This window comes from Ornithodoros turicata, chromosome 2, assembly GCF_037126465.1.
Source record: "Ornithodoros turicata isolate Travis chromosome 2, ASM3712646v1, whole genome shotgun sequence".
Classification (NCBI taxonomy): Eukaryota; Metazoa; Arthropoda; class Arachnida; order Ixodida; family Argasidae; genus Ornithodoros; species Ornithodoros turicata.
This window is the reverse complement of record NC_088202.1, coordinates 100251681-100278072: the sequence shown is the minus strand read 5'-3', so window position 1 is coordinate 100278072 and position 26392 is coordinate 100251681. Positions and strand designations below refer to the sequence as shown.

The 26392-nt window shown below is 45.4% G+C and overlaps 1 protein-coding gene across 12 annotated transcripts in view; it reads right to left on the bottom strand.

Annotated features, from left to right (window-relative positions):
* The window catches only part of LOC135385833 (CUGBP Elav-like family member 4), a 455429-nt gene that overhangs the window by 1986 nt on the left and 427051 nt on the right, over window positions 1-26392 (bottom strand). For 6 of the 12 annotated variants that reach the window (XM_064615382.1, XM_064615379.1, XM_064615374.1 and 3 more), the window contains 10 exons: window positions 24311-24454; window positions 22223-22300; window positions 21372-21401; window positions 19272-19413; window positions 11310-11429; window positions 11149-11217; window positions 10958-11044; window positions 10126-10206; window positions 9892-10035; window positions 3010-3242 (listed from right to left, as the gene is read on the bottom strand). In XM_064615382.1, the coding sequence (XP_064471452.1) occupies window positions 3115-3242; window positions 9892-10035; window positions 10126-10206; window positions 10958-11044; window positions 11149-11217; window positions 11310-11429; window positions 19272-19413; window positions 21372-21401; window positions 22223-22300; window positions 24311-24454 (1023 nt within the window). In that variant the 3' untranslated portion in view covers window positions 3010-3114. Of the gene's footprint in view, window positions 1-467; window positions 537-3009; window positions 3243-9891; window positions 10036-10125; window positions 10207-10957; window positions 11045-11148; window positions 11218-11309; window positions 11430-19271; window positions 19414-21371; window positions 21402-22222; window positions 22301-24310; window positions 24455-26392 lie in introns of all 12 variants that reach the window. The other 6 variants (XM_064615375.1, XM_064615377.1, XM_064615376.1 and 3 more) reach the window with 6 other exon arrangements.

The following is a 26392-nucleotide window of genomic DNA, read 5'->3' as shown; positions in this document are numbered from 1 at the left end:
AGAAATTCCCGGTATAAAATGTATCTATTTTGGATTAGCGAATTATGCGTAGTGTGCTTGGGTAATCCCTAGGGCTCTATGCACAAATAGTAATCTCTGCAGTTGTTTCTTGAACCTCCACAATAAAAGAGGGACAACAACACACATAACCTAGCTACGACGGTACTCCCGGAACGGAAAATAAACAAAAACAAGACGGCATAAGCCCTCAGAAATTGATATTCATATGGTATTCTAGCACATGTAAAGCCAAGACTGCAATCTAGCCAGCTATAGATATTATGACAGCAAGGACACCACAGCAAACTAGTCATCCATGTTTACTTCACAACCACCACGGCATGGTAACATAACTCCACTATCAGGGTATCCAGTCAGACAACACCAATCACTGTGAATGAGTGAGGAAACCAAACAGCTACCACCGAGCACAATGCACCAACACAAAGCACAACACACCCACTTACTAGTGTGGCATGGCCAGCGTGCTAGCCGAAGAGGCACTGTGTGAGGGGAGGGACGACTGGTCGCCGGCCCTGGGTCAAAGTGCGAAGTAATGTTGATTAACACGTTCTTCATGCATTTCTGCTCAGTAAGTAGACAATGGAGACATGAGCAATGGCCACGACAATAGTCTTGCACTAAAACAGTGTTGGTCACAAGTCACCTCCATGTGGAATTCTAGTGTACCAGGCAGTGTTAATATGACAATGACATATACTTATGTCATTGTCAGACACTTCTGGCACTTTTTACCGTCAATCATGCTGTCCTTAATCCATCTTGCAATGCAGTCTCACAAAGGTGACATTGCTCAGCGAGACGTACGACGGCTAACTCACAATATGTATGAAGTTTTCCATGCACGTATTTACTCAGACGCATATGTTTCGTCTATGCTCACTCCTCCCCTGGCACTGTAACTGTGCCAGGAGTATAACAAAATAAGTAAGCAACTAATAACACAACGGAGCAGGCTCTGAGACATTTCGGTTGTGTGCGAACGGGGCACTCTCCTGAGGATCTTCTGATATGACTAGGGATGTCAGTCAAACGTAATGTCCTCAACTTGCAGCTCTTGGTGCGATTCTTAAATTTTATCAAGGTGAGCATGCACCAGATGGAAAGCGGGGATGAAAACAAGCAGATTTCGATGCATGGATGTAAACCGGAATGGTAGTGTGCCCATGCACGTGGGACTTTGATATACAGTCGTGCCTCATTAATATGGACCTCATTAATATGGGCAACTCGAATTATGGATGATTTTTGTGAGGACCAAACTTTTTCAATGCATTCTCGTCTCGTTAATACGGAAACTCGCGTTTCGGACAATGCACGGTCCAGCAAGGTGCAAACCATATGTAGTCCATGTATTTTAGTTTCGTTATTATGTACGGTATCGGTATGGAAGCAACCCTCTGTCCACATTCTACAAGATAACTTTTGAATGTAGGACGTTCCGTTGTACAAAGGGAGCTATGCCCTCTCCTTCACAGCCGTCCACAAGAACTATAAAACGAAAGGGGGATATTTGTGGACATGAAGGACCTGGAAAATCCAGTATGATGTCATGACTGTTCCGAACACGTCCATGGGCGATTGACCCTCGTGCAAGGAGTTGTGCCTTTAGTTAAATATAGTGCATTCGCTCGGCAGTTCACGAGAACAGAGGCGGTACAGTTGTCAAGGCGAGTTGTCAAGCTCTGGCGTCGACGTCTTGGGCAACGCCAAGCCAACGGTCACATCTGCTATGGCTCAAGCGGGACTACAAACGGACCTTCAATTCTTTGAGGGCAACGGTGATGAGCAGCAGGCTGTATGTGTTGCTGATGTTTTGCTAAGCTTAAATTGATGTGCAACCAAGTGTACCTGCAAGCAGTCACTAATTCGGTATTTTTTTCAATAAACCTCCATCGCTGTTTTGTTGTTTCCTTGGTGGAGAGATAGTACGGACGATTCGCTTCACGGAAGATTTTGGTCGGGGACGAAAGTGTCCATATTAACGAGGCACGACTATTCATTTTTTGCCACAAATGTTCCGTGGCCACTTGACCAACTACCTTCAGCACAGAAGTGGAACACACCCCGATGCCCCTATTCTTTCTATCATGGCTATAAAACTCAAGGCCACTACTGCCTTAACAGTTGGACTTCACCTGTTCGCTCGTTAATTCTAGCCCACACACACAGAGGCACACACTTGTTGCACCAGCTGATTCTGGCACGTCTTTATTTCCTTTTGCTCAGACTTATCTATAAACCACTCTCTAATGATATGAGGTCGTGGTCAGGGTGTTTAACTAGCCCTGACTGGCACATTGAAAAGTTACGTGCTAGCAATTAGCATGTAGCTTCACTCGGAAGTCTTCTTACCGCCCATTTCTTTGCGCTGTATCGACCAGCATTAATATATTATTCAACTCAGATAGTTTTACTTTGGACCACAACATTGCTTAGCACCTATCACTTTTGTTGTTGTTGCAAAAGCAAGAACTAACTGATCCTCAGCATATTACAACTTGCGCAGTGCGGTATGAGCAAGTGGGATTGGCCTAGACTTTACTGGGAAGGTTCCCTATAGAGACGACGTCTTAATTGATACACCTCAGGCGTGCGGCACAGTAACTAGCTCTTCAAGTTTTCTGAGCCATACCCCTCGTGAGTCATGGCCGGTCTAAGATTTTTTTCCCTGTTAGAATTTTTGTTCTTGGCTGACGATGGACACATGTGACATTTGCGTATCCCGCATTTTTTCTCCTTTTTGCATTGCTACGTAACTGATGCCATCACCCAGAAGTCTCTGAAGTGTAACCCACCTAAGCAGCATGCACTAAAGTAATGTACGGGCATTCTTTTGGCGTTCTTTTCTTCATACGTGCAGTACCGTAAAGCGGGCTTCATCTAACGCTCACAGGTGTAAGGTGAAGCCGACTTCCATATTGGTGACGCCTACCAAAAGAATGCTAATGCAGGCAGGGAAATGTGTGAATGATGAAGGGTACTCACCATCTGTGGCCGATGAGCATGTCGGTAAATACATACCCCGTATATGTCAATATATACGAGAATACATATTTACGAACACATGCTGGTGGAAATGGGTGGTGACCCTCAGTAGGGCCTGTTGGCATCCTTGGGGCGCTTCAGCTGAACTTTGAGGCGCTTCATGCCAATCTGGAAGCCGTTCATTGCTTGAATTGCAGCCTGGGCGCTGGCAGGGTTGTCGAAACTCACGAAGCCTGCATTAAATCGTTGACGACACAAAACGTAATGTACTGCTACTTTCTGGTACAAAATACATATTTACAATTAAAAACATTAGTGCAGAGTCAATGAGTAGGGTACTTCAAGGTATTTCACCACTTGATTGACACTTCCATCGTCTCCCACTGTATCCACGGAGTGATGTCAACCTCATTCTGGATTCTCTGATTCTAGAGCACCCGCATATGTCAGGGACCTCTAGCGTGTGCCGCGAGTTAGCCACGATCATTGTTCTTATGCAATAACGCACAAGATTTGGCGTACAATTCGATACAGCCGAAAGCAAATAATTTTTAAGCTTCCACAGCTCCTTTAAGGGAGAAGTGAGTGCCCCCTACAAAATTTTTAAGTTTTCGACTGCGGTGTGTTGTGCAACAAGTAACGTGCGCTCTTGAGCAAGAATGATGATTGTGGCTAACCCGCACCACACGACAGAGGTCTTTGATCAGCACAACCTCTAGAAACCCCTCCCCTCCTTCGGAGAGATCAGAAGTGAATGAGTGATGCTAACGTCACTCCGTGACGCCGAGTGTACGCTGCAAGTAGTGTCGAGGCGTGTCCGTAGCCGTTGAATTTTCAGTGGAAAATTAGGCCTCGCTCGCTACGGTGATGCTACGTCACACGGACCTGATTACGTCACGCCAGATATCCTACATGTATACTATCACGGGGCGGCATCTGTTGCACGAAGCATATTCCTGTACATTGTGCACCCTCGTGCGTGTGAGGATCTGGTTGCCATAGCGAGCTATTTTTTCGCTCCGTTACTTCCCCACCCCGTCTTTTTTTTACGGGCAATCGATTATTATAGCCGCGCACATGAAGCTTGGTAATGTAATTACGGACCAAAAAACATACCGCCTCATGATAGTGAGCATGGTTTCAGCGATTCGCTTGGTTCGCACATGGCAAAGTGAGTGTACAGGCATCAGACACGAACAAAACGTCAAACAGACTAGCAAGATCGGTAAGCAGAGCAAAACCTACCAACAGTTCACTATTCAACATGGGCTTTTGCGTTACATCACGCAAAAAAAAAAAAAAAAAAAAAAACTTGTTCAGGTTGTCGAATACCACGAACATGCATCTAGTAAACGACAAATGTGCTGTCGCCTTGCGCGTACTGCAAGGCACTTTATAATCCCACACGTCCCATTGTTCCTTGTCAGCGTCTTTCCGAGGTCATTCCTACTTGAGCGGTTAGGCTGACAACTATTTGATTGTGCCGCGTAGCTTGCACGGTTCATTGGTTTAAAGCTCGTCGACACGGACAAAACGAACCTGAAAATGAATGAATGGAAATAAAGATATGGACCTTCTGCTTTTCGAAGATGGTTGTGCGGCGTATTGGATGACACTTGAGCGCCAAACTAAAGTGAAGATTAATCATGTAAATGATTTGGCTGAGAGTGGATTTGAAAGTGCTTATTCAAAGTGCCCGATTTTATCTAGCACATCGTATCGGCGTTTTTTAGCCATCCACGAATACTTACTCAAACTACCGAATCTCGTGTAGCCCCTCACAGGTACGGCTGATGGCTGTATAATATAGCTCTTATTGGTGGCACGTGCTTTTCAAGGAGGACAGTATATCACATGGTCAAATCATGTATAATCATAATTGCTATGGTATACATAGGGTGTTTTTTTCTGCTCGACACACAGATTTTTTATAAACAAAAAAAGCTGCGAGAGCGCCCCTGACGCCATCTTGGTAGGCGGGTTATGCGGTCAGGTAGACATCCAGTAGGATAGTGTATGCATCTACTGAACGACAATTTTAGCTAAAATTCATTAATTAAATAAAAAAATTAGACGTTCTCCGGAAAATGCGAGATAGCAGAAGTGGAGCCAGTCATTATTCAAATGCATCGTCCTTGTTATACACCCTCAGAAGCAAACGTACGTTGAGATATAAATTGCGACATTTCGCTATGCAAATGAGCCCAAACCAGAACTACGCAGTTTTCAAGCGCAGAAACGACGTGACCGTCGCCTCTGGGTAGGAGAGCGGTCTATCTTGCCAACAGATGAGCGCCTACTCCAATCAGCTCCATCGCTTCAAAGCACGTGGCCCTCTCACATGGATTGCCTGTCGCTCTTTCCGCGCTCGAGTAGTGCGTAGTTCTGGGGTCGGATTCACAAAAAGCTCGTACGAGGGAATCTGTCGTAACTCGGTCGTACGAGACAGTTACGACGAATTCTAGAATCACGAAGGTTCGCGCGTCGCAAAATCCTCTTACGGCGGAATCCTGCGAGAGCTCCCGAGCGATCTTGCGAGGAAAGATGGCGGCGTACTTGGCAGCGGCGGACTTGGAGACGGCAAACAAAGACTCCGTAATACGCACCCACGTATTGCAGTTTGCCACAGACCCTTGGGGACCATCCCCCGTAGCGTCAATGGCGCACTTGTTTGCTTGATAACTTTCAACAAGTACTTCAATTTCGTGCTCCGTAAAATTGGGTCGTCGAATACAATGCCATACCTGTGATTGGATGGCATGCATTATCAAGCTTGACTACCCACCCACCCACCACCACCACCACCACCGAAAGATCGAGACCACGTGTAGTACAACAAAAGAATCGGCGACGGACGACTTCTTCTTCTAACGGGACGACTGTTAAGCGGTAACCGCATACGACGAATTCTCGATGGAAAACCGGCCACTGTCACCGCTTTTCCGGTGAGCCGACGCGAGCAATGGGAACTTCACCGATTTCTCGACGACAGCGGTGGACAGAAAAATTCGGCGAAGAGCGGAAGCGGCCGCTTGACGACAGATAATAGGACCGCTCAACGCGCTATCGTTCCACGAGCGGACGTGGCGGGCATTTCGGATGACCAACCTGGGAACTGGGAACACTGGGACACGACCTACTAGATTATAACGACCATGTCATGGGCACCCCTTCCCAGCGCCGCATTCTTGGAAGCTAGCGGTGGCGCTTCTCATCGTCCCAGTTATTGCTTCCTCAACTTCTACAATACCTTCAGCTTACCCTAATATTTCTGTACGAGCGGTAGACGTTCCACAGATGTTTGATTCTGAGGTTGATTATCATTATCATTCTATGCGTTTCCATACGAGCGATCGCTGTCATCTGCTACGGTAGTCGTACATACGCGTCTGCGAGTTCAGAGTTCAAATTTCCATCGTCCAATCGTGGCGTGCCGATGAGTAGCGCCCCTGGCGGATCGTGCGGACGGGCTCCTCCTAGGGGTTGCTGATTGTGACATGGTCGTTGTCGTTATAATCTAGTAGGTCGTGGAGTGGGAAGCATGCTGACGGCCGCCCGCTGCTGACTGAAAGCGCTCTTGTAGCGCTTGCTTCGCGAATATGCTTTGACCGCACGAACTTCTTTTGTGTGCCACTATAACTTTTCTATGTAAAGCAAAATATTTATAGTTAATTTGAAGTCAAAATTTAACACGGACTAACGAAACGCCCGCTAGGGCGCCACCGTCCGCCGGAGGGAAATCTGTGCATGGGGTTCGTCCCGCCGTTTTTGCGTCGAGTTGCCGTGCCGGTGGGAAAGTTGGCCGTTTTTCCGTCGAGAAATCGTCGTATGCGGTTACCGCTTTATTGGTACGATTGCAGATTTTCGTCATAGTTACCATAGTACAAACGTACTCTTGCACCCGTTGGCTGTTTCTCTTCGAGTTGCACATGACAGGAAATGAGCCACCCTCTCCGCTACGATTCAGGCTCTCACGTCTTAGGCGCATCTTATCGTTACTTACGATCGTGTTTGTGAATCTGACCCCAGGTTTTGGCTCCTTTGCATAGCGCAATTTGGCAATTTATATCTCAAGGTACGCTTGCTTCTCAGGGCGTTTAATAAGGACGGTGGATTTTAATAATGAATGGCTCCAATTCTGCTATCTCGCATTTCCCAGAAAACAACTAATTTTAAGTTAATTAATGAATTTTAACTAGTTAGTCGTTCCGTAGTTGCAAACGTTGTCCTACAGGATATACGTCTGGCCGAATAACCCGCCTGCCAAGATGGCATCAGCGTTGCTCTCACAGTCTTTAATAAAAAAATATGCGTGGAATAAAAACAACACCCTGTATAATCATATCTAACGCAATCTCGATTTGTCGGTATCTGCATAAGGTAGCATCAGTGCTACTCTCAACAACCCTTTTTTAAAAAATCTGCGTCGAATTAAAAAAAAAGCACCCTGTATAATCATATCTAACGCAATCTGGATTTGTCGGTATTTGTCGGCATAATTGTTAGACCTTTACTTAGCGCTGTTCACAAATTCATTTTGCTACCAAAAAGATATTCATTATCTGAAATTGGTCAGATGAACACATGCCGAAGACGGTCCCAACGCGATATCCACACTTGACGGAGCTGGCCTGGCACAGCCGGTGTACTACGCGAAATGACACCGCGTCGTAAGCAAAGCGAGGTAAAAGAACCAAAATTGTCGGAACTACGCATTTCTCCACACAGCAAATGGAAAGAAGTGGAAACGATCGAGTGTCAGACTAAAGAAAACCAAGAAAAACGGCAGCTCTCCAAAGGACGTCTCTGATGTGAGAACCTTTATGCCATCACACAGCATTCTCTTCATGCTTCTCTCGGTTTGAGCTCGACATGCGACAGCCTCGCACTGTGCTCTGAATTTGCGTGCGCCTAAAAGGTCCAAAAGGAATGCACCCACGAACAACTCGAGGGGGAAGAGAAGGAAGAAGAAAAGAAGGCACCGATATTAGTACGAGACGAAGCACTTAGAGAAATGCATTCTACCGTGCTGTCAGCCCTACACATCTTTCAGCCCTTGGGGTAATAAGTCATGCTGAGAGTTTAATTGACATTGAAAGGTTCCCCTTTCTCGAAAGTCAGAACTCTCTTACTTCCCTCTTATATGGTCCATTAGATGCCATTTCCATGTAAATCAACTTCCTGTTGCGTTTCTGATCAATTTCGTTGAAGTGCATAGGGCGTGGGCTGTCTCTGCCTCAAAAGACACGGGCGCCTTCGCATGGTGGTGCCCAGGGTCTCGGGTTTTGTAATGTGGTAGAGCGTACAAGGGCTAGGAAATACGAGGTCACGTCGCAATATCTGAAACATATCGAGCTCCAGAAATTTACTGTGTGGTGAACATTTATTATTGGTTGAATGAGACAGACTGAATGAGAGAGAAAATTAAGGAAATTATTAATTTTTCAAGCTCATTGAGACTGGTGCTGACAGTTCAAGCAATATTACGTCTAAGTGTGCTTTTGCCCCTTTCGTACTACACAGCACAATCTCGTTGCGGTTTCCATTTTCGCGGATTACGTACCTCAGGGCTCTACACTCCACTACTTTCTAATTTATACCACTGCCCCATTTTTATTAATTAAGGAAATTAATCTTGAAAAAGCTCATTAAGACTGGCGCTGACAGTTCGAGCAACACTACGTCGCAAGTCCCAAATAGGTATTCGCAGCGTAATTTTTGAAAGAAGCATGAACCACGAATTTAGGTAACTTTGCAACTTATGAAAATTTTCTCGAGAAGTTCCTCGTAAATATGCACTGACGTCCTGAATATTGAGTATCACACGGAAGATCAATCGGAAACTGTCCCGCTCGACCTTGAGCACGCCTCTACCGGCATGTTTTCCCGGGCATTTGGGGTTCCTGAGTGTGCTTTCTTCCTGCCGCAGTGGATTTGTAGGAAGGTGCCAAACTCCGGTCTTCAAAAGCACTACATAGTTGACCCTGGCGTTATCATGAAGCCCCGAACAACTACTGGTTTTACTCTGCATTTGGAAGACGTTTTGCCTCCGTTCAATGTATTACCAAAATCAGTGGCCGAAACGTCCAGATTTCATTACTTTGACGTCAATTTCAGTGGTGGAAGAACGTACTGGATACGCGAGATGTCCACGGCTCCATGCAAGAATATGGACCCATTATGAGTGAGCCCTGGCGTCGAGACGGCAAACACCGTAGAAGCTTTGTGTCGTGGATTACAGGCTTCCTGGTATTTTGCATAGGGAATGATGAATATGCACCATTTGGGGTGTTTCGAAGTGTGTCAGTAGGAAAGACATCCGTAGACTTAGAGGCTGCGCAGAGCCCTTGACAGACTACTAGATAGAAACTCGAAGGTACGACACACCGGCAACGGACCATATCATAATGCATTGTTCCACACAATCACATCATCATCTGACGACCGTGAATACTGCTGGTGCAAGCACTCAAATGAAGATTTGAATATGTCCCTAAAGGCTGCTGAGATCAAGATGAACGGAATAGTGGCTGCTACTTCCCCACGTTTGCATTTGTTACACATGGTATAATTGTGTTTTACAACGCAGACGTAGCACGGTGGTGTGACACGAATCTTCCAGTCACTTCCCAGTGCTTGAAGGTAAACATGAGTGATGGCACGTCGGTAGAGTAATTTATGCCTGCCACATGCAGAAACAAAAGTAGAAAAGGAAACTATGTAGCACCGCTAAGCACTGCAGTGGATCAACTGTGTGTATGGGGAGGACGACAACGAACACTACGAGACTTGTTTTGGGCCAGAGTATTTCGGGCAAGAAGTAAGGAGGCAGTCATTACGGGAAACGTGCTGCCATGACAACAGCTGATAAGGAGGACTCACCGAAGCACTTGCTCTGGTTTGTGGCACGATCGATGAAAACCTTGGCGCTAATCACGTTGCCGAAGGGCATGAACATCTGCATGAGCTCGGCATCTCCAAATTCTTGGGGCAAGTGGTAGATGAAAAGGTTGCAACCTTCAGGGCCTATGGAGAAGAGAGAGGTGACCGTTGGTCGAAGAGTGAATAACGGCACCTAGACACGGCCTTGAGCTGTAATTTCACTTTAGAGCATACCTTCTCGTTGAGTTTGAGGAACGACCGTCGGTTGTTGCGCGAGCGCCTGAGCAAACTGGCCATATGCAGCGGGATACGCAGCTGTCAAAGAGAATGCACGCTGTGAACAACTGCCATACTGTACGCAGTTAACTCAGTTTTATGCTGAGGTATGAAGAAACATCAACTTCCAGAACGATGAAACACACACACTGCGCTCACTTCTGTGACTTTTTCAAATAGAGAACCATGCATGTGTACCGACACATGTAAAGAGTGAGAAACAGGGTTTAACAGGGTGTTCGCTATCGCGTTTTTCTGTTTTGAAGAAAGTGAGAACATGATACCCGTAGTGCATTACGCACTGCGTTCACTCATTCATGTTTAATTTCCCTTTTGTTCATTTTCTTCGAGCGGACGTATACCCGCCATGTTTGCTGCTCAATCCAGTTCGCTTTTGTATCTGCTCGAATTAGTTAGTAATCACAACATATTTGATGGTTAGTGTTCATTGCTCATGCAACTCGTCACATTTTGCTGAGTTCCACGTCACTTAAAAGGCTTAGGGTAATTCTTGGTTATGAGTGCGTTTAGAAACAACCACCGATCGTACGGGGTTACGAAAGTTTGCTTGCGTGCTAACACAAAAAAGTCACACAGATGCAGACAATTCATTTACATGCGATTGTATGATTCACGATGTGGGCGGATTGAGTATTCACATCAGGGGAAAGTGAACGTTGCATGGGGAACTGTAGACGTGGACAATGTCGATCGCCTTGTGTGTGAAGGATACACAACTCTGACCATGTCTCGCGTACTTACGAATTGTAGCTATAGAAGGCGTACTCACGTATTGCGGGATACGGCTGCAACGTTGGATAAGCAGCAGGTTGAAGAGCATCTCCGTTGGGGATGGCTTGGGCTGAAAGAAGTGTTTCTATCCCTTTTATATGCAGCAACGTTCTATCGACATGCGATCTGTCGACACTATACAGTCTCACCGCCAATGGTTCAATGCAGAATGTTGCAAGGAAAACTCACCTTCTGTGTGAAGGTGACTAGGTAGCTCTTGTAATATCACTCGTACGGCGTCAGGCGGACCGGAATGCACTGCATGGAAAATAATGCCGTGGCAAGCTTGGTATCAACGGTTCGAAGAAGATAAACAGCAACGTAAATCAGGGCCAAATCTGATTACTTACATGGATAGTGAGGCATGCCGTTTGTGTAGACTTCACCTGTCTGTCCATTGGCTTGAGCGACTGTGAAGCTGGTGACGGTTGGAGAAGGCAGCGCTCCGTTGACTGGGTGGGTCGCTGCGCCTGCAAAAGAACGAACCGATCGTTTCGATATGGACGAACGTTTGGACTACGACTGGTGAAGGTCAACCACGGCTGTAGTAACCACGGCTGTAGTAACCACGGCGGGCGAGGTTCGCACATATCAAAGGTCTCGCTCTGGTATTAGTTCTATGACGTGCGGCACACGTTTTTATCACACCACAGGACCGCTTCCTGAAAGCCAGCGGACACTTTAAGTGTGCTCAAGGGTAAGTGAGCTTTCTATAACGGCATTTTAGTGTCGCAAGAACGAAAGGGCGATAATATGAAATTATTTATTATTATTTACAAAGCTTCAAGGTCCTACCAGACCTGTTATTAGGGTCGGATCTACCACGCGGAGCAAATGAAGAAGTAAGAATACGAAGTAGCTAGATCGCTATCAGGCCCTTATGGGTGTGATCTGGTATGTGAGCATATTCATGCCTATAAGCTTTCCAAACTTTACACACACACGAAAGGGGAGTTGATGTTTCTCACAAACGTCCCTGTGTTCTAACTCCAGATCCGCTAAATCACAGCAAAAACATCTATCGAACCGATATGACGACGACACGTATGTATGTATGCATGTAGTTCAAGGTTTTTTTGGCGCAAGGGCTACATAGGCCAAAGAGCGCCAAGTCACTGACGACCGACACACTTTTACATTACCACCTTCAGGGAGAAATAGCTGGAACAAGCTAAACCCCGCACGCTAAAATGTACGAGTGTTGACAAAACTCCTGTTGTTCTTATTGTAGTTGGCCATTTTTGTTTTTCTAAGTGATCTAGAGTAGCCGGTTTACGTAATGAATGCCTATTTCTCAATTTTTTTCCTTATCAACTTAACTCAACTCCTATGTACTATTGAGCCTCCACCACCAACTCGATCATCATCTCTGTTAATCTCGGTTCATCATCTCTTTGGTTTCTCATCATGTGTTTGTACTTTCTGTGTGTAAGCGTACTGGGGTAGCCAGTTCGACTTCTTCGAAACTGACATCCCCATTTTTTTCTTTATCACATCACTATCACCACCAAATCGTGTTGCAAGACACGCGTGGTATCCGCACATGCAATTTTGACCTTGGCTCGACAGTCTAAGTGGCTAACTCTGTCTTCTGCAGCAAACAATCTACATGTCACAATGGCACGCCGACCACTTTCCATAGATGTAGAACAGAGAAAGATTGATGGTCCTGCGCGGGTGCCGACGTTATTCGAAATGACTGCGCGCAGAGGGCTGGTAAATATTTATCAGTACTAGCTCAGTGGACATTATCCAGCTGGCCATCCCTGGTGTGCTGTTGTATTGCTCTATTTAGGGTTCAACCATATGCTTGCTAGCAGCTCTATCTCATATAGGCGTATAAGGCTGACGACATCGTTCGTAAAACTTATCAGCAGTAATGTCTGTCCACTTTCGAATATGTATAGTGCTTCCACGTGTGGCTCCTCCAGAGAGTATTCTGCCGCATAGCGAGCAATCCATGAAGTTACGAGGGCAACTCGCATTAATACTCGCTCATATTTTGTTTAGTGCGACTAGTATGTAGAATACCGTGGGACATCGTCGTACCAGGGGCTCAGAACATTACGACTTCATTGTCAAGCAAGCCCAATGAAAATAAATACAGGGTGTCCACGCTAAGTGTGAACATATCTTTTTTAAAATATATCAATCACTTTTTCCGAGATGAAATCAATTGCAATGAATGTAGCATATGCTGAAGGGCACTCCCTAGGGGGGCATTAACAGACTCCTAAGGCAATGTCTTAATTAACTTTCAATAACTAACTTTTTAATTATAAAAGCTACGAAGTTACGAAGCTACGAGAACATCTGATCTCTTCGGTCACCAGATACCAAAGCCGTTTTCAGAACAAAAATCCGTTCGATAGATCGTCCGCAAAAAATTCGTGAAGGAACGCCATTTTTTTTCTTTAGTTTATTCATTGCGCATCTCTAGAGACGCGTCTTTCCTTCGCCCCCAATAGGAGAGGATGAAAGAGCACACTATCGCCTCTTGCGTCCTGGAAAAAGATTAAAAGAAAACAGAAAATGCTGCCCAAGATAAGGGCAGTCGCGATAGAGTCACCCGATAGATTTGTGTTTTTGTTTTGTTTACGCAAGTTAAAGCTAATCTTCGACGCATGAGGCGGCACTGTGCTCTTTCATTCTCTCACACTGGGGGTAAAGGAAAGCCGCTTCTTTGAAGATGCGCAATAAACCAAATAAAGAAAAAAATGGCGTTCCTTCACGAATTGTTTGCGGACGATCTACCGAACGGATTTTTGTTCTGAAAACGGTATTGGTATCTGGTGACCGAAGAGATCAGATGTTCTCATTGGAGCAACTTCGTAGCTTTTATAATTAAAAAGTTAATTATTGAAAGTTAATTAAGACATTGCCTTAGGAGTCTGTTAGTGCCCCGCTAGGGAGTGCCCTTCAGCATATGCTATATTGCAATTGATTTCATCTCGGAAAAAGTGATTGATATATTTTTAAAAAATCTGTTCACACTTAGCGTGGACACCCTGTATGCGTTGCACGAGCAAAGAAAAGCAACTAAACTGCGAAGGAGATCGATCGAAACGGTTGTCCTGAACAAAACATGCTAAGGGGGTTGTGACACATGAGACACGCTTGTACTGCGTGCCAGATTTCGCGAAAAGTAATTATATATCTGTGCCGTAAAGTCTTCGCGATTCATAGTGGTTCTCGTAAGCCCATGCCGTGGTCTCATAGCCGAATGAATTTCGACATTGACAATGCCAAACTCGTACGCCTCTATTACACCGTCCAGTGAGACACTAATGAAGAACCATCTATTGTTACGTTCATTACAGACCGGGCGGGATGTCGCCTGCATTTTTCTTGTCCGCGAAATTTACTATCACAGTTCTGCACTAAAAAATGAATGATGATGATGGGATGAAAAAAGATTGGATTTCTCTCCTCTCCGTATTACTCCTCTTCGCGACTGGGGGTGGGGTATATATTTATTAGAACAAAAGAGAAAAATGGGAGGAAAGGTCAGTCAAACGGGACGTCGGCTTGCTATTCAGCAAAGAAAAAAAGAAAAAGAACTAAAAGAAGAATAAAATAAATAAAAAGAAAAGAGTCAGGAAATAAACTAAACTAACAAACGGTGAAAGAAGGATGAGATAGATCAGAGACGAAGATGACTTTGCGACTGGATCATGTAAAGTCCCTGTTCCGACAGCTTTAACTCATACATTTGGAGACTCATTTATTCCGCGCACATCAACATAACTGGAATCACCTTCCCTCATCAATTTGAAACGTCAGTTCCATAAAACATTCACTGACACGTTAAATGATTATAATGTCTGTATTTGCTAACACTTGCTCTGATTTGTTATACTTCTGTCGTTATTTTTGGTACAGGTAACTTACATTCCAATCATAAATGTTTACCTGTGTATAACCCACTCCCCTCTGTAATAGCAACCCTGAGGGTAACTAAAATGAATAAATTACCCCTTGTGGCTGTAAACCTTCTAATACAGGCATACATCGATATAAATATAACAGTCTTTAAATTACAAATAACAAATGCATAAATAACACATACGAATAACCGACTTTTACATCTATCCGTAACGTCCGATCTATATCCATCCATCCGATGTCCATCTATCCGATTGTGAAGGGGCTCGTTATTTCATTCCCCACTTCACCACCAGCAATGGGGTAGAGTATCGCCCCTGGCGATGAAGCTCCCCATTCATCATCTCGAAATAAAGTTGTTGTTTATCCGGAATACCTCGGGGTGAAGTGCCGCAACTGCTTCAAGAACTCAGTTGAAACCAGAGATACCAGGGCGCGCAAAACTTCGGACACTTCGACAATAAATAAATATTAAACAGACAGCATGATCGCGCAACGAAAGACGAAGGAAGTTCCATATTTGTGGCTAAAGTGTCACGCGCTTTTTCCAGAGCACTTCCCTCAATAACAAACATGGGGGATACAGGAAGTGGCTGTTGCTTTAGCAACCACACGTGTGGTTGACTGGCGATTCCGCTTTGATGACGAATAAGAGTACCGCTCAGTTTGTCCTATGACCTGGCACCTTGCGCCGATTTTGTGCTAGTGTTCCAGAGTCGCTGTGCACTGACTCACCAAGCACTGATCCTCGTGGTCTCACTCGCCCAGATATGGAAGACTCTTGAGCACGGCACGGCTTTCCTACTAGGCATGTATAAAAATATTTATGCGTGCGCTACATGTGCATCCGCGAAAAGGGTTGTCTGTGTTTTGAGCAGCAAACGTGTTTACGATCGTGTCTGCTAGCTGCGAAAGATGGGTTTTACGGCAGTACAGAAAGATGCAGCACAGCTTGCAGGTCGTAGCTGCTAAAAATACGGGACGGTCTGCTGAACACGTACGCCGTTGTGGCGGCATTCTAAACAGGAATTCAATAAACAGGGAGGGAAACTCTTTTGACTAGTTACAAGAAGAATGCGCGGGGGTCGCAAAAGCGCAAAAAAAAAAGAAGTAAAAAGAAAGAAAAAGATCATGTATGCCTCCGTTTCATGTTGATGACAAAGGAGCTTACTACTTCCAAGAATGAAGTGTGGCTTGGCGAGAAGTCTCGTGTACTAAGACCAAACGCAGTTGCAGTTCGCCCCTTATGGAATCAGCGCTCGGCTTCATGTCAAGTGAAAGGTATGCTGTAAACTATGATGGAGATTTCATTACTGTGCCATGTAATCATACACTGATTTGGCTTCGCTTTTTCTTCTTCTCTGGCTGGTCTCTCTGGTTGGACATAGTAGCCATAGAAACTGAAGTGATGACGTCACCAGCAGGTGTAACCTGGCTTTCGGGCTATGTGGCTCGTTGGAGCTTGTGTTATTAATAGCTTGTGGTGCAGGTACACTCGCCCGGTGACGCACTTTCTTCTGGTCTTGTGCAGCAAACCACAATGAAAAGCAGACATAATGCAGATACCATGCGTGGTGCCTCTCACCTTCGCACGTTTCGACTTCAGAAAACGGGCCCCGTTACAGAAGTCTTGAGGAATAGCTACAAGCGGAGGTCGTCTAGTGCGCGTCGTCCCAGAATGTACATTCAGTAATGTTTCTTATTACGCGCTCTCAAGTATCTTTCGGAATGGCCCTTTTCAGTCCGCGTGATGACCCGAAGGGCGGTTACCCTTGCCCACGTGGGTCAGAGGCTTCGTTACTTATGACACATTTGGATAACAGCTTCAAAGATGTTTCGATACGATGATAATTGGCTGATGGACGACGCCACCCCGCACGAAACATGACGGCAACGAAATCAAATGACTCAGGAAATAGGAATTGAGGCCAGGAATCCGACCAGGACCCTCCTGATTTCCTGTCAGGGATGTTACCGTTACACGACCACAGAATGACTTAATTCTTCCCTTAGGTATTTTTGGAGTGCTTCAAGTACAACGGGGACGGTGTAACGGTTGCATCCCTGACAGGAAATCAGGAGGGTTCAGGTTCGATTCTTGGCGTTAGAACCTTTTTCCCGAGTTATTTCTTTTTCTTTATTTCTTATTTCTTAATTTTCTTCCTTTAATTCTTTCTTATTCCTTCCTATTTCTTTCTTGCTTTAACTCTTATCTTTTCTTTTTATTTATTTATTATTATTTCTTATTTCTGGAATAGCAAGCCGACGTCCCGTTTGGCTGACCTTTCCCCGTTTTTTTTTTTCGTTTTCGTCTAATAAATATATCCCCCCCCCGGAGTTATTTGATTTCATTGATTCTTGGGCGTTGGAGGCTTACGTGTTCGTGGTTGTCCATGAATGTAGCTTGACTCGGCTAATTCCCTGTTGTTTACGTCGTTTCTGTTTGACGGCAACATTTCCTTTTTGCGCAGTTTCTTGGTTCTCACATTTGTTACGGCCTGGCTCATCTAGCAACAGCAAACTGAATTCCCTATACACTACATAACGATACATGACACAATATACAGGGTGTCCTTCTTTAGGCGATACAGATTTTTTATAAAAAAGACTATAAGAGCTATAGAAAGGCTGTTTTCACCCCTATCATCTCTGGGCCGGCGGACATTCTTGGCCATATGTTGCTCAACCGTCAAATGACTAATTACCTAAAAATCGTTAATTAACTTTTTAAGTATAAAAGCTACGAAATTGTCCCAATGAGAACATCTGTTCCTTTCGGTGACCTGATATCGTAGTCGTTTTCAGAACAAAAATACGCTCGGTAGATCATCCGCAAAAAATTCGTGAAGGAACACCATTTTTTCCTTTATTTTGTTCATTGCGCATCTTCGGAGACGCGTCTTTCCTTCACGCCCAATGTGAGATGGTGAAGGAGCTTCATGCGTCGAAGATGCCGCCACAGTGCCGCCTCATGCGTGGAAGATGAGCTTTAACTTGCGGAAACAAAACAAAACCACATGTGTCGGGGTCTATCGGAACTGCCCTTATCTTGTGCTGCACTTTCTGTTAATCTTTTTCCAGGACGCAAGGGGCGACAGTGTGCTCTTTCACTCTCTCACATTGGGGGCAAAGAAAGGACGGGTCTCCGAAGATGCGCAATGAACAAAATAAAGAAGAAAAAAAAGGTGTTCCTTCACGAATTTTTTGCGGACGATCTACCGAACGGATTTTTGTTCTGAAAACGGCTACGATATCACGTCACCGAAAGGAACATATGTTTTCATTGGGACAACTTAGTAGCTTTTATAATTAATTAACGATTTTTAGGTAACTAGTGATTTGACGGCCGAGCAACTTATGGCCAAGAACGTCCGCCGGCCAAGAGATGACAGAAGTGAGAACAGCATGTCTATAGCCCTTATAGTTTTTTTAAATGAAAAATCTGTATCGCCTAAAAAAAGACACCCTGTATATTCAAACTCTAAGCGTACTTCACAAAATATAGCCTAAAAGCAGGAAATTTGCCAGGCGCGCTGCTGGAGCAAAGGTGAAATACTTGATGCAAATGTTTTGACCGTCACTCTGTATAACTTTCTTTTTCTTAATAAACATTCCCCCCCCCCCTCTTTTGAATGTTCGCTCACTGGGGCATGGAAATTCGATCCTTTTGTTTAGGATCTGAACGCTACATTCAACACAAGGAGCTGGGAGTGAAAACAAGGATGGTGGCCATCCCATTCCTTTAAAGTCGGAGCATACTAACCAACTCCAGGGTAAAGTGCAGAAGACATCATGTTGTGCGACACTATGTTACACAGACAAATGCTGAGTATTTGCGCTGTACATACAATTTCGCGGTTTATATTCGTGCCAGCAATGCATAAAAGTGAGAATGCATTTCATACTTCTAATAATATACTAGCCCGCAGAGACTTTGTCTTTGCATGGCGATGCTGAATGTGAGACAGAGTATGTCGAGTACTTTACATTAGGCCATGCAGTAAATGCGTGTGATGCAGAAGTAGCTAGTTGTTGCCATTCGACTGGACTCGACTGGCACACGCGGACCATCCGACTTGGACGTTTTATATTCTGGCACATGCGTGCGACAGTAATTCCACTCTTCACTTGCGTTTGTTTTTATCTTTTATCTCCTTCAATCCCAAGCGGTCGCTGAGCAGCCAGCTTGAAGTGTTATAAAGTAATTAGTAGCATCCATATTTATGGAACTAGCACTTCGACAGTTCTCGCCACTCATCCATCCACTCTATACGGAGAAGCGCGCTCAGTTGGGCACTCTCAACACGTGTTAATTTCTCATTAATATAGACAGCCATGCACCATTTGTTGTTTTGTGCGCACGCGATGTCCCACTATGGTGAAGGATCAAGAGGAGGACTATACGGCGGCATGAAAAGCGAACGTACCAGAAGTAGGAGTGAGTGCAGGGCTAGCCAGGCCATTGGGCATTGCGCCGATCTGGGGAATCTGAGCAGCTGCCAATGCCGCCATTGGGTTGATGTATCCGCCCTGGGCTGCTGCCATGAGTGCCGCTTGTTGCTGCATGTACTAGAACAATGTGCAACAAATCAGTTCAAAGAGGGAACGTTGTAGCTGTCACCCCCATGGCCCGAGCGAAAATCATGTATTTCGCGCACACAATGGGACGCCTGAAATGTGAGACCACAATGTATTTAACACACACATGTAAAGCAACACCTCCCCAACGATGCCCCGCCCCCTGAATGCAGCCCTTTGAGGCTCCCGTAAATACCGCAGAGTGCAACGATAATGTCAGTATAGGGCGCTCGGAATCAAAGATTGTGGGGAAACATTCGCTAAAACGTTTGAACAGTTTTATTGCTGATGTTTACGGCCAAATAGGTCTTCCGTCACGCACCACTCATATGACGGCATCGCATAAACACACAGCGATCCATGTCGCTTCTCCCACTTGTTCCAGAGCATGCATGCAGGCAGGCAGAGTGACACACAATATGCTAAAACAGAGTTGCGCGACAGAGATGAGAAGCCTGCGTGGTACCGATACGTCGCAATTACGACGTATGGCCGATGGAAGCACCCTACAGATAATAGTGATTCTCAACCGGCGTTCCGCGGGACCTAGGGGATCCGCGAACCTCTGGAACTTGAGCTCCTACGAATGAAACTTCAGTGTGTACTAAGTCTTGCCTTCGGTTAGCCTCGCTACCCGACCGTGCCTGGCAACTCATCGCTGGTATATGGGCTAACATAGAGATCCCCGAACGCCGCGGCTGAAGCTCGTCGTAGAGGGTAGAGCTAGCAGCAATCGTCATCAGCTGGTTGGCTCTTGTACTAAATCGAGCTTGCAAGACCCTCTTTTACACAGTTTGCCACAATCTACCATAGTGTACTATTGTAGGTTCGTCGAAGCTGAAAAACGACAGCTGAAGAAAAGTCACCTTTGCTCTTTGGTGAGGCCTAAATGTTGTCTTTTTCTTAATTGTTCATTCAGACTCTGCAATTTACATTCCTCGAAGCCTTGTTGACCCGATCACGGGATCCCTCGAATAACCTAACCACTGCTACATAACACTGGTTGAGAACCACTGCTACATAACAATAGCACCGATTACTGGGTCTGGTAACTGATATTTTTTCATAAACGAACAAAAGGTAGCCAATATTTTTCTTCACGCCTGGTTCCTTTCATCTCGACTGTAGGAATTCACAGAAAAGAAGCCCACAATGTCATTTCGAGCGGACGAGCTCCTGCATAACTGACTTGTACGTATCTAGTTCAGTAAAAGCACAGTTTCCTTTTGCGTTTTCCTGGTTGTTGTTTTCCTGGTTTAAGATAAAGGTACTCTGTTCATTAACATATCTGTACCGGCAGGGAAGCGCTCGTATCAATGAAATCAGCTTGATTCGAAACCAACTTAACTCAGTGAGTTTATAACTCAAACTTCTCCATATTAGCACTGGACAGTCGTCTGGATTTAATTGGGCCAACCACCATTGGCCAAGTATAAACTACGTGTAACCAAAGAGCTTCGGCTTCCTGTTTTTCCTACGGTGGTGGTGGTGGTGTTGAAAGGGCTCGCCGTTTTCCCTACAATTCAGCTCAACCTTTTTTGACAGCGAATTAAAATTATGTTGAAACTTTGGGGGTGCGAAGGATGAGGGGCCTCAAAATTGAAGCAGAAACTAAGAAATAACATCGTAGTCACTCAACTCCTCGAGCGAGGTACTATGAAACTAGCATAGTGTCTATTCTTGACAAAATGGCACGGTGCGACATACAACCATATAGTACCACGGCCCCGCTAGAGGTCTCGTATTTCAGTGTCACAGATTTCACAGGTATCCACCGGAATATCTTCATTGTTACCGGGTTTGTAGCAGCCTCGAAAGGCGCCGGATTTTCCTTCTATTCGATACCTGCCTATATGGAATGTTCACACAACACTTAGAAGATGTACAACGTCATTGCACTTGGGCCTGGTAAAGTGGGAATTGAATGCCAAAAGCGTGGTCACATTTACCATGGCCGAAGTATAATCGAGTTTCCAGTCCTGCAACCAAATAAAATTGTATCGCTATAATAGACATCTGATAGGAACACCACGGTCATAATATGTAATAACTATGTAATGAGAAATGGCTGTTTAGAACTGTTTAGTGGTATAGGAGTCCGCAGAACACTTTCATCATTCCTCGGTAACCGTTCTTGTACTATCTGAACATAAAGCAGTTAGGAACCACATGCATTTAGAACGTCGAGGCAGTCGGAACTCCTCCATTTGACGGCCTACGTGAAGAGTACCTGCTACATTAAAAGTACTGGTGCAGAGTATGTGACTCTTGCCATGAATTACTAACAACCATGATATTTGAGAACAGACAGACTGGGGTAAACGTAACAACGTTCCGTTGTCATGGCACTTAGCTTATTAATGGAGAAACATGCCCCGTACATGAGTAAGTAGTAACGACCACACAGTAAAACAAAAAGAAAAAGAAAAAAGAAAGAGCTTCGCGAGCGCTTCATTGACGAGGAATCACTTGCAATAGCGTTACATTAGTTGATCAGAGCAACGCGAAGCACGTTACACCCCCATCAAGTTGTATTCGCCAAGTTTTCTTCAAATCAGTGGCTGCACAACTAGTATTCTGCTCGTGGCATTGCTTTGCACCATACACGTCCCCATGATAGACGTCCTTTCTGGCTGACTTTTCCTGTCAAAATAAATATACCCCCCCCCTCCCTGCCCTGATAGCACGCGTGTGCCTTCCTGCATGGCCAAAATGCCACGTCGCCTACATCGCGTTCATGTGCCTCAGCATTCTAGGGAGGAAGCTGTAGGCGTGCAAGTTGCGTAAGGTTCATAATTACCGTGGCCGTGTGGTAGAGGGCCCTGCCTACGTGTGGAAGGTATTGTGCTTGCTCCCCGGTGGTGGCTGGTAACTGATCCTGAAGAGAGAAACATATCAGTGTTCGGGCAACTTGCACGTCTATAGGCATCCTTTTGTTTTCTCTCTCTCTCCGTTACGTATTGCTTTCACTTTTCTTATTTCGTCCCTCTTCCTCGCTGTACGTACACAGAGGTGCGCCAGAGATTGCGGAAATGTGCTGGGTGCATCGACCAACGGAAGATACCTCGCAACAACTGCTGCGAAGCGACTACTTCCATGGGGCTTTGAATGCGTTTTCACTTGTACACTCATTACGTGGTGGGGAATACAGCATGGGAAGACGGCATCCGTATACCGTCGGCGACGTGGTTGTGATTGCGGTTCGCACCTAGAGTACAATTTAGGACTTTCCACACGGCTGTGATGGCCGGATATCTGAAGACGGTTCGACGACAAGATGAGAATATAGGCTGTAGGTTGGACCGAAAAGCACGGTGGTGGAAAATACCGTTTTGGAAAAGTCCAACATTGGTGTACACGATTTAAAACATTCGCAGATTACGCCTAATGTGGGTACGCATCCTTACGTTTTTGACAGAGAATTACGCCTTTCGCATCGTTTACGCGGCTGACAATTTTATGAAACGTTTTGGCGTTACGGGACGTGTGACACAGCGTGTCTGAGAGCATCGAGCCAGAAAAGCTGCAGTGCAATCTTCAACGTCTACGGCTCCTCCAACAATTTCGTCCCAACGTTCTCAAACACGCCCGATCACAAAGCAACGACCCTCAACGTAGATTTCGAGAGGTTCATCAGCTGCTTCAGAACTGTCAACCAGTGCTGCAACTTGCCAGTCAAAGTCATCAACTCACTAACAAAATTAACATCACGAAAGTCACCAAAGTACATGCTATGCCCAAAACCTTGCGGACCTCTCGGACAGAGAGACCACCAATTTTCACTAACTCAGGATGTTAAGTGATTTAGTTTGGTACGGTGATGTTGGAACGTTGGTTCGTACGTTGGCAACTGACTTAGTCAGATAGGAATGGTCAAACAAATGTCCCCTCATGAAGGCCCTGTAGTGTTTAAGTGTCACATGCCCCATTACGCTAACAGGCGAAAACACTATGTTCGCGTATTAAGCATTTCCAGTGGAGCGTAACTTTTCCTAGTCGCTCTGCCCTACCATGTAAGGGAGGGTATCACAGTTCCGCGTGCGCTTTCGCCCTGCCGTCGTACGGGTGGTACGTCAAACAGATATCGGTTACTGTATGCTTCAGCGACCCATCATGTGCGGAATTAAATACGTAGATGAGTTATTATGACTGCGTGAAAACAGCAGCTCCGTAGAGCAGGGCGATGCCACGCTTCCCCTAATGAAAGTTTCAACAAGGAACTCCTGTTGCCACCAGCCCGTTGTTCCTTGCTTTTCTTTTTTTAGCTCCATGCTCAGGTTCAGAGTAGGCTATAGTCTCACGGAACTCACTGGAAGATGTGGTACATTCTAAAAGACGCCTTTCAAAATAATACACAACCCTGCAGCTCCCAGAGCGAGACCGGGACTATTGGAGTACGTATCCAGAGAGCATTGAGGACCGTCATGAACCAAGCGCATAAGTGCATGTTACCCGAATACGTATATGAGAACATCACTGACTATATGTTTTTGGTCGTCAACTTCCCATCGCCTTTTTTCTCTGGCACATTTGGAACATTCCCGCACTGTGGAATCACCCCGGAGAGAATCACCACTTCTAATTTTGAACCACAAAATTTCGGAGAAGTTCGTAACCACGATATAACGTACAAAACGCAGACTGTGGCAGGCGGGCATCAATCTCCGTTGTCTGTTCCTCGTCTACTACCTAGGCGTTATGGCACCTGACGTTAATCTTCACGCCACAGGAAAAATGCGCTACGGAACAGACAGACTTGCAGCAACATTACGACACTTGTTCGAAGTTTCAGCCGCCTACAGCAATGCACGCTACAAAGTTCGTGGACCACGCTTTCAACGCCAAGGAGAGGGGAGCGCATACAAAATAGCTGGGATGCCAAACTCACCTGCGCGTAAGCTCCGTAGGCGCCGAACTGGTTGAAGATGAAGGGATTTAATAAGCCCATGTTGCCAGCCATCTGCTGCATTCGCCGTAGCTGCCGCTCCTTTTCGGTGTCTGCGAATTTCACTACTAGACTAGATGAGGCTCCCTGCAAGTAAAAAGAAGCCACCACATGTAAGGCCCGCGCACAGTGTGAATAGCCGCGCGAGTCGCTTCGAAAAACAGCATTATTTTGCCGCTCGTTTCCCCATCGGTCATCGGCTGCTGTAAAAAGTGAGCAGCGAGAAAGTTGCAAAATGACGTTGAGATGGAGGGGGAAGAAGGCACACGAGCGAAAGCTATTTATGCTCCAGAGAAATGGCAGTGGAGGGGGAACCATAGTAGATGAGGAAACAGAGTTAGCGCATTCATTAAGCGAAATTAGCGCGCCAGCGTTTCACAAGACAGAAGCGTAATGCTGCACATGCAGTAGCCTTGGTGGAAGTAGTAGACGAAGATCCAAAATAAGAGGTTGCAGTGGTAGAGTGTCAGGGATAGCTGGGTGAAACGGCGCGTACGGGTGGCCACCACACGCTGTTAGGTACCAATTTTACGCGTTATTTTTTGCCATATCGCGTTATGTACGTAGCGTTCGGTTCACGAACCGGTTCAATAATATGAATGGCCCGTAGGCGAAATTAGTTGCGGTATGTGTATTGCGCTGGATCATTTTTGTTGTTATACTTAATTTTCTATGGCGGACAGGAACAGGAGATTGCAATGCTCATGACGGATTTTTTTGGGATGGTTGAACACGGAGGACGAGGAACCTGCACTATTAAATCAGATATTCTTTAGAACAGGGGTCGTACCATTATTTGACGCTTCGCACATAATAATAATAATGGTGCCGTGATGTTACACGAAAGGTTTGTCTGCCTGCCCTTTGCACAAACAGGGTGTGTTACCTAACGTGATAAAAAATCGCATTAAAACTTTACTTTTCTTAACATTATGACGTCAACGCTATTTATCTCCAGTGGCATCTCGTAGACAAAATACAGAAACCGACACTGAAGATTCTGTATTCTGTATTTTGTTTATGTGATCTACAGGACTTGACTCCCCTCTTCGTATACGCTTCTGGCATCTCGTAGCTATAACCTATCTCGTAGCCTAATAAATTTTTTCCCACTGTCAGTAATTTCGGTAGATGTGAACCGTTATTTGAACCGGTTACCGAATTTTTTTTAACGGTTCAGTTCCGGTTCAGCTCCAAGATGGCGCCAATAGTTTCGGCTCGGTTCAGTTCGGCTAAAAATAACGGTTAATATGACGTTTTTCGGTTCAGGTTCGGTTCGACTCTCTGGTACGTAGTGACTGCAGAGGATTTTAGAATAAGGTGCGTGGGAATAGGGGACTCAAAACGCAAGCGCCTACAATGTACGCAGCGGTCTCTCGCAGAGCAATGATCATCGAATAAGGTGTGCACATAATGCGCAGCGGTGCACCTGCGTTCCAGGATTGCAGCGCCGCTACGGCTAACAGCGAGGGATTACAAAAGGAAAAGGAAAAGGGAAAGGAAAAGAAATAAGAAAATCTTTTGTTATAAACATAGTGCGTCGTTAGCAGCACGTTCACGCGGATTGTCGCCGGCCGTGACACGAACGCAAGCCAGCTTTGGTGCACCACTCTATTTTCGAAAAATAGTGTGGGCGGCTAAAACCTAAAGCTTTAGGTTAAACTAAAACCGGCTTTAGGTTCTGGGCATACGTAGTGGAGAACAGCGCTATCTGAGGCACTTGGGTCCCCTGTTCTATTAAATTACATTCTATTAAATTGTGCGGACGTATCGCGGCTTCTGGTGTTCCTTATAATGAAGGAAGAGTGAGGGTTAATGTTACTCTTCACAGCGGAATTGAAAAGGAAAAGCAGCGACGCGTAATGCATGTCAGTGACGAACCTCACAACGCTATCAGAAAGCTTACAACTGTAGCTGACACCCTCAAAAACATAACTACGTAATTATGTGCGGTTCGGACGTGGAATACATGATGCATAGCTAAAGTGAGGCGACCAAGCCAGCGTATACTGGAAGAAGGTAACT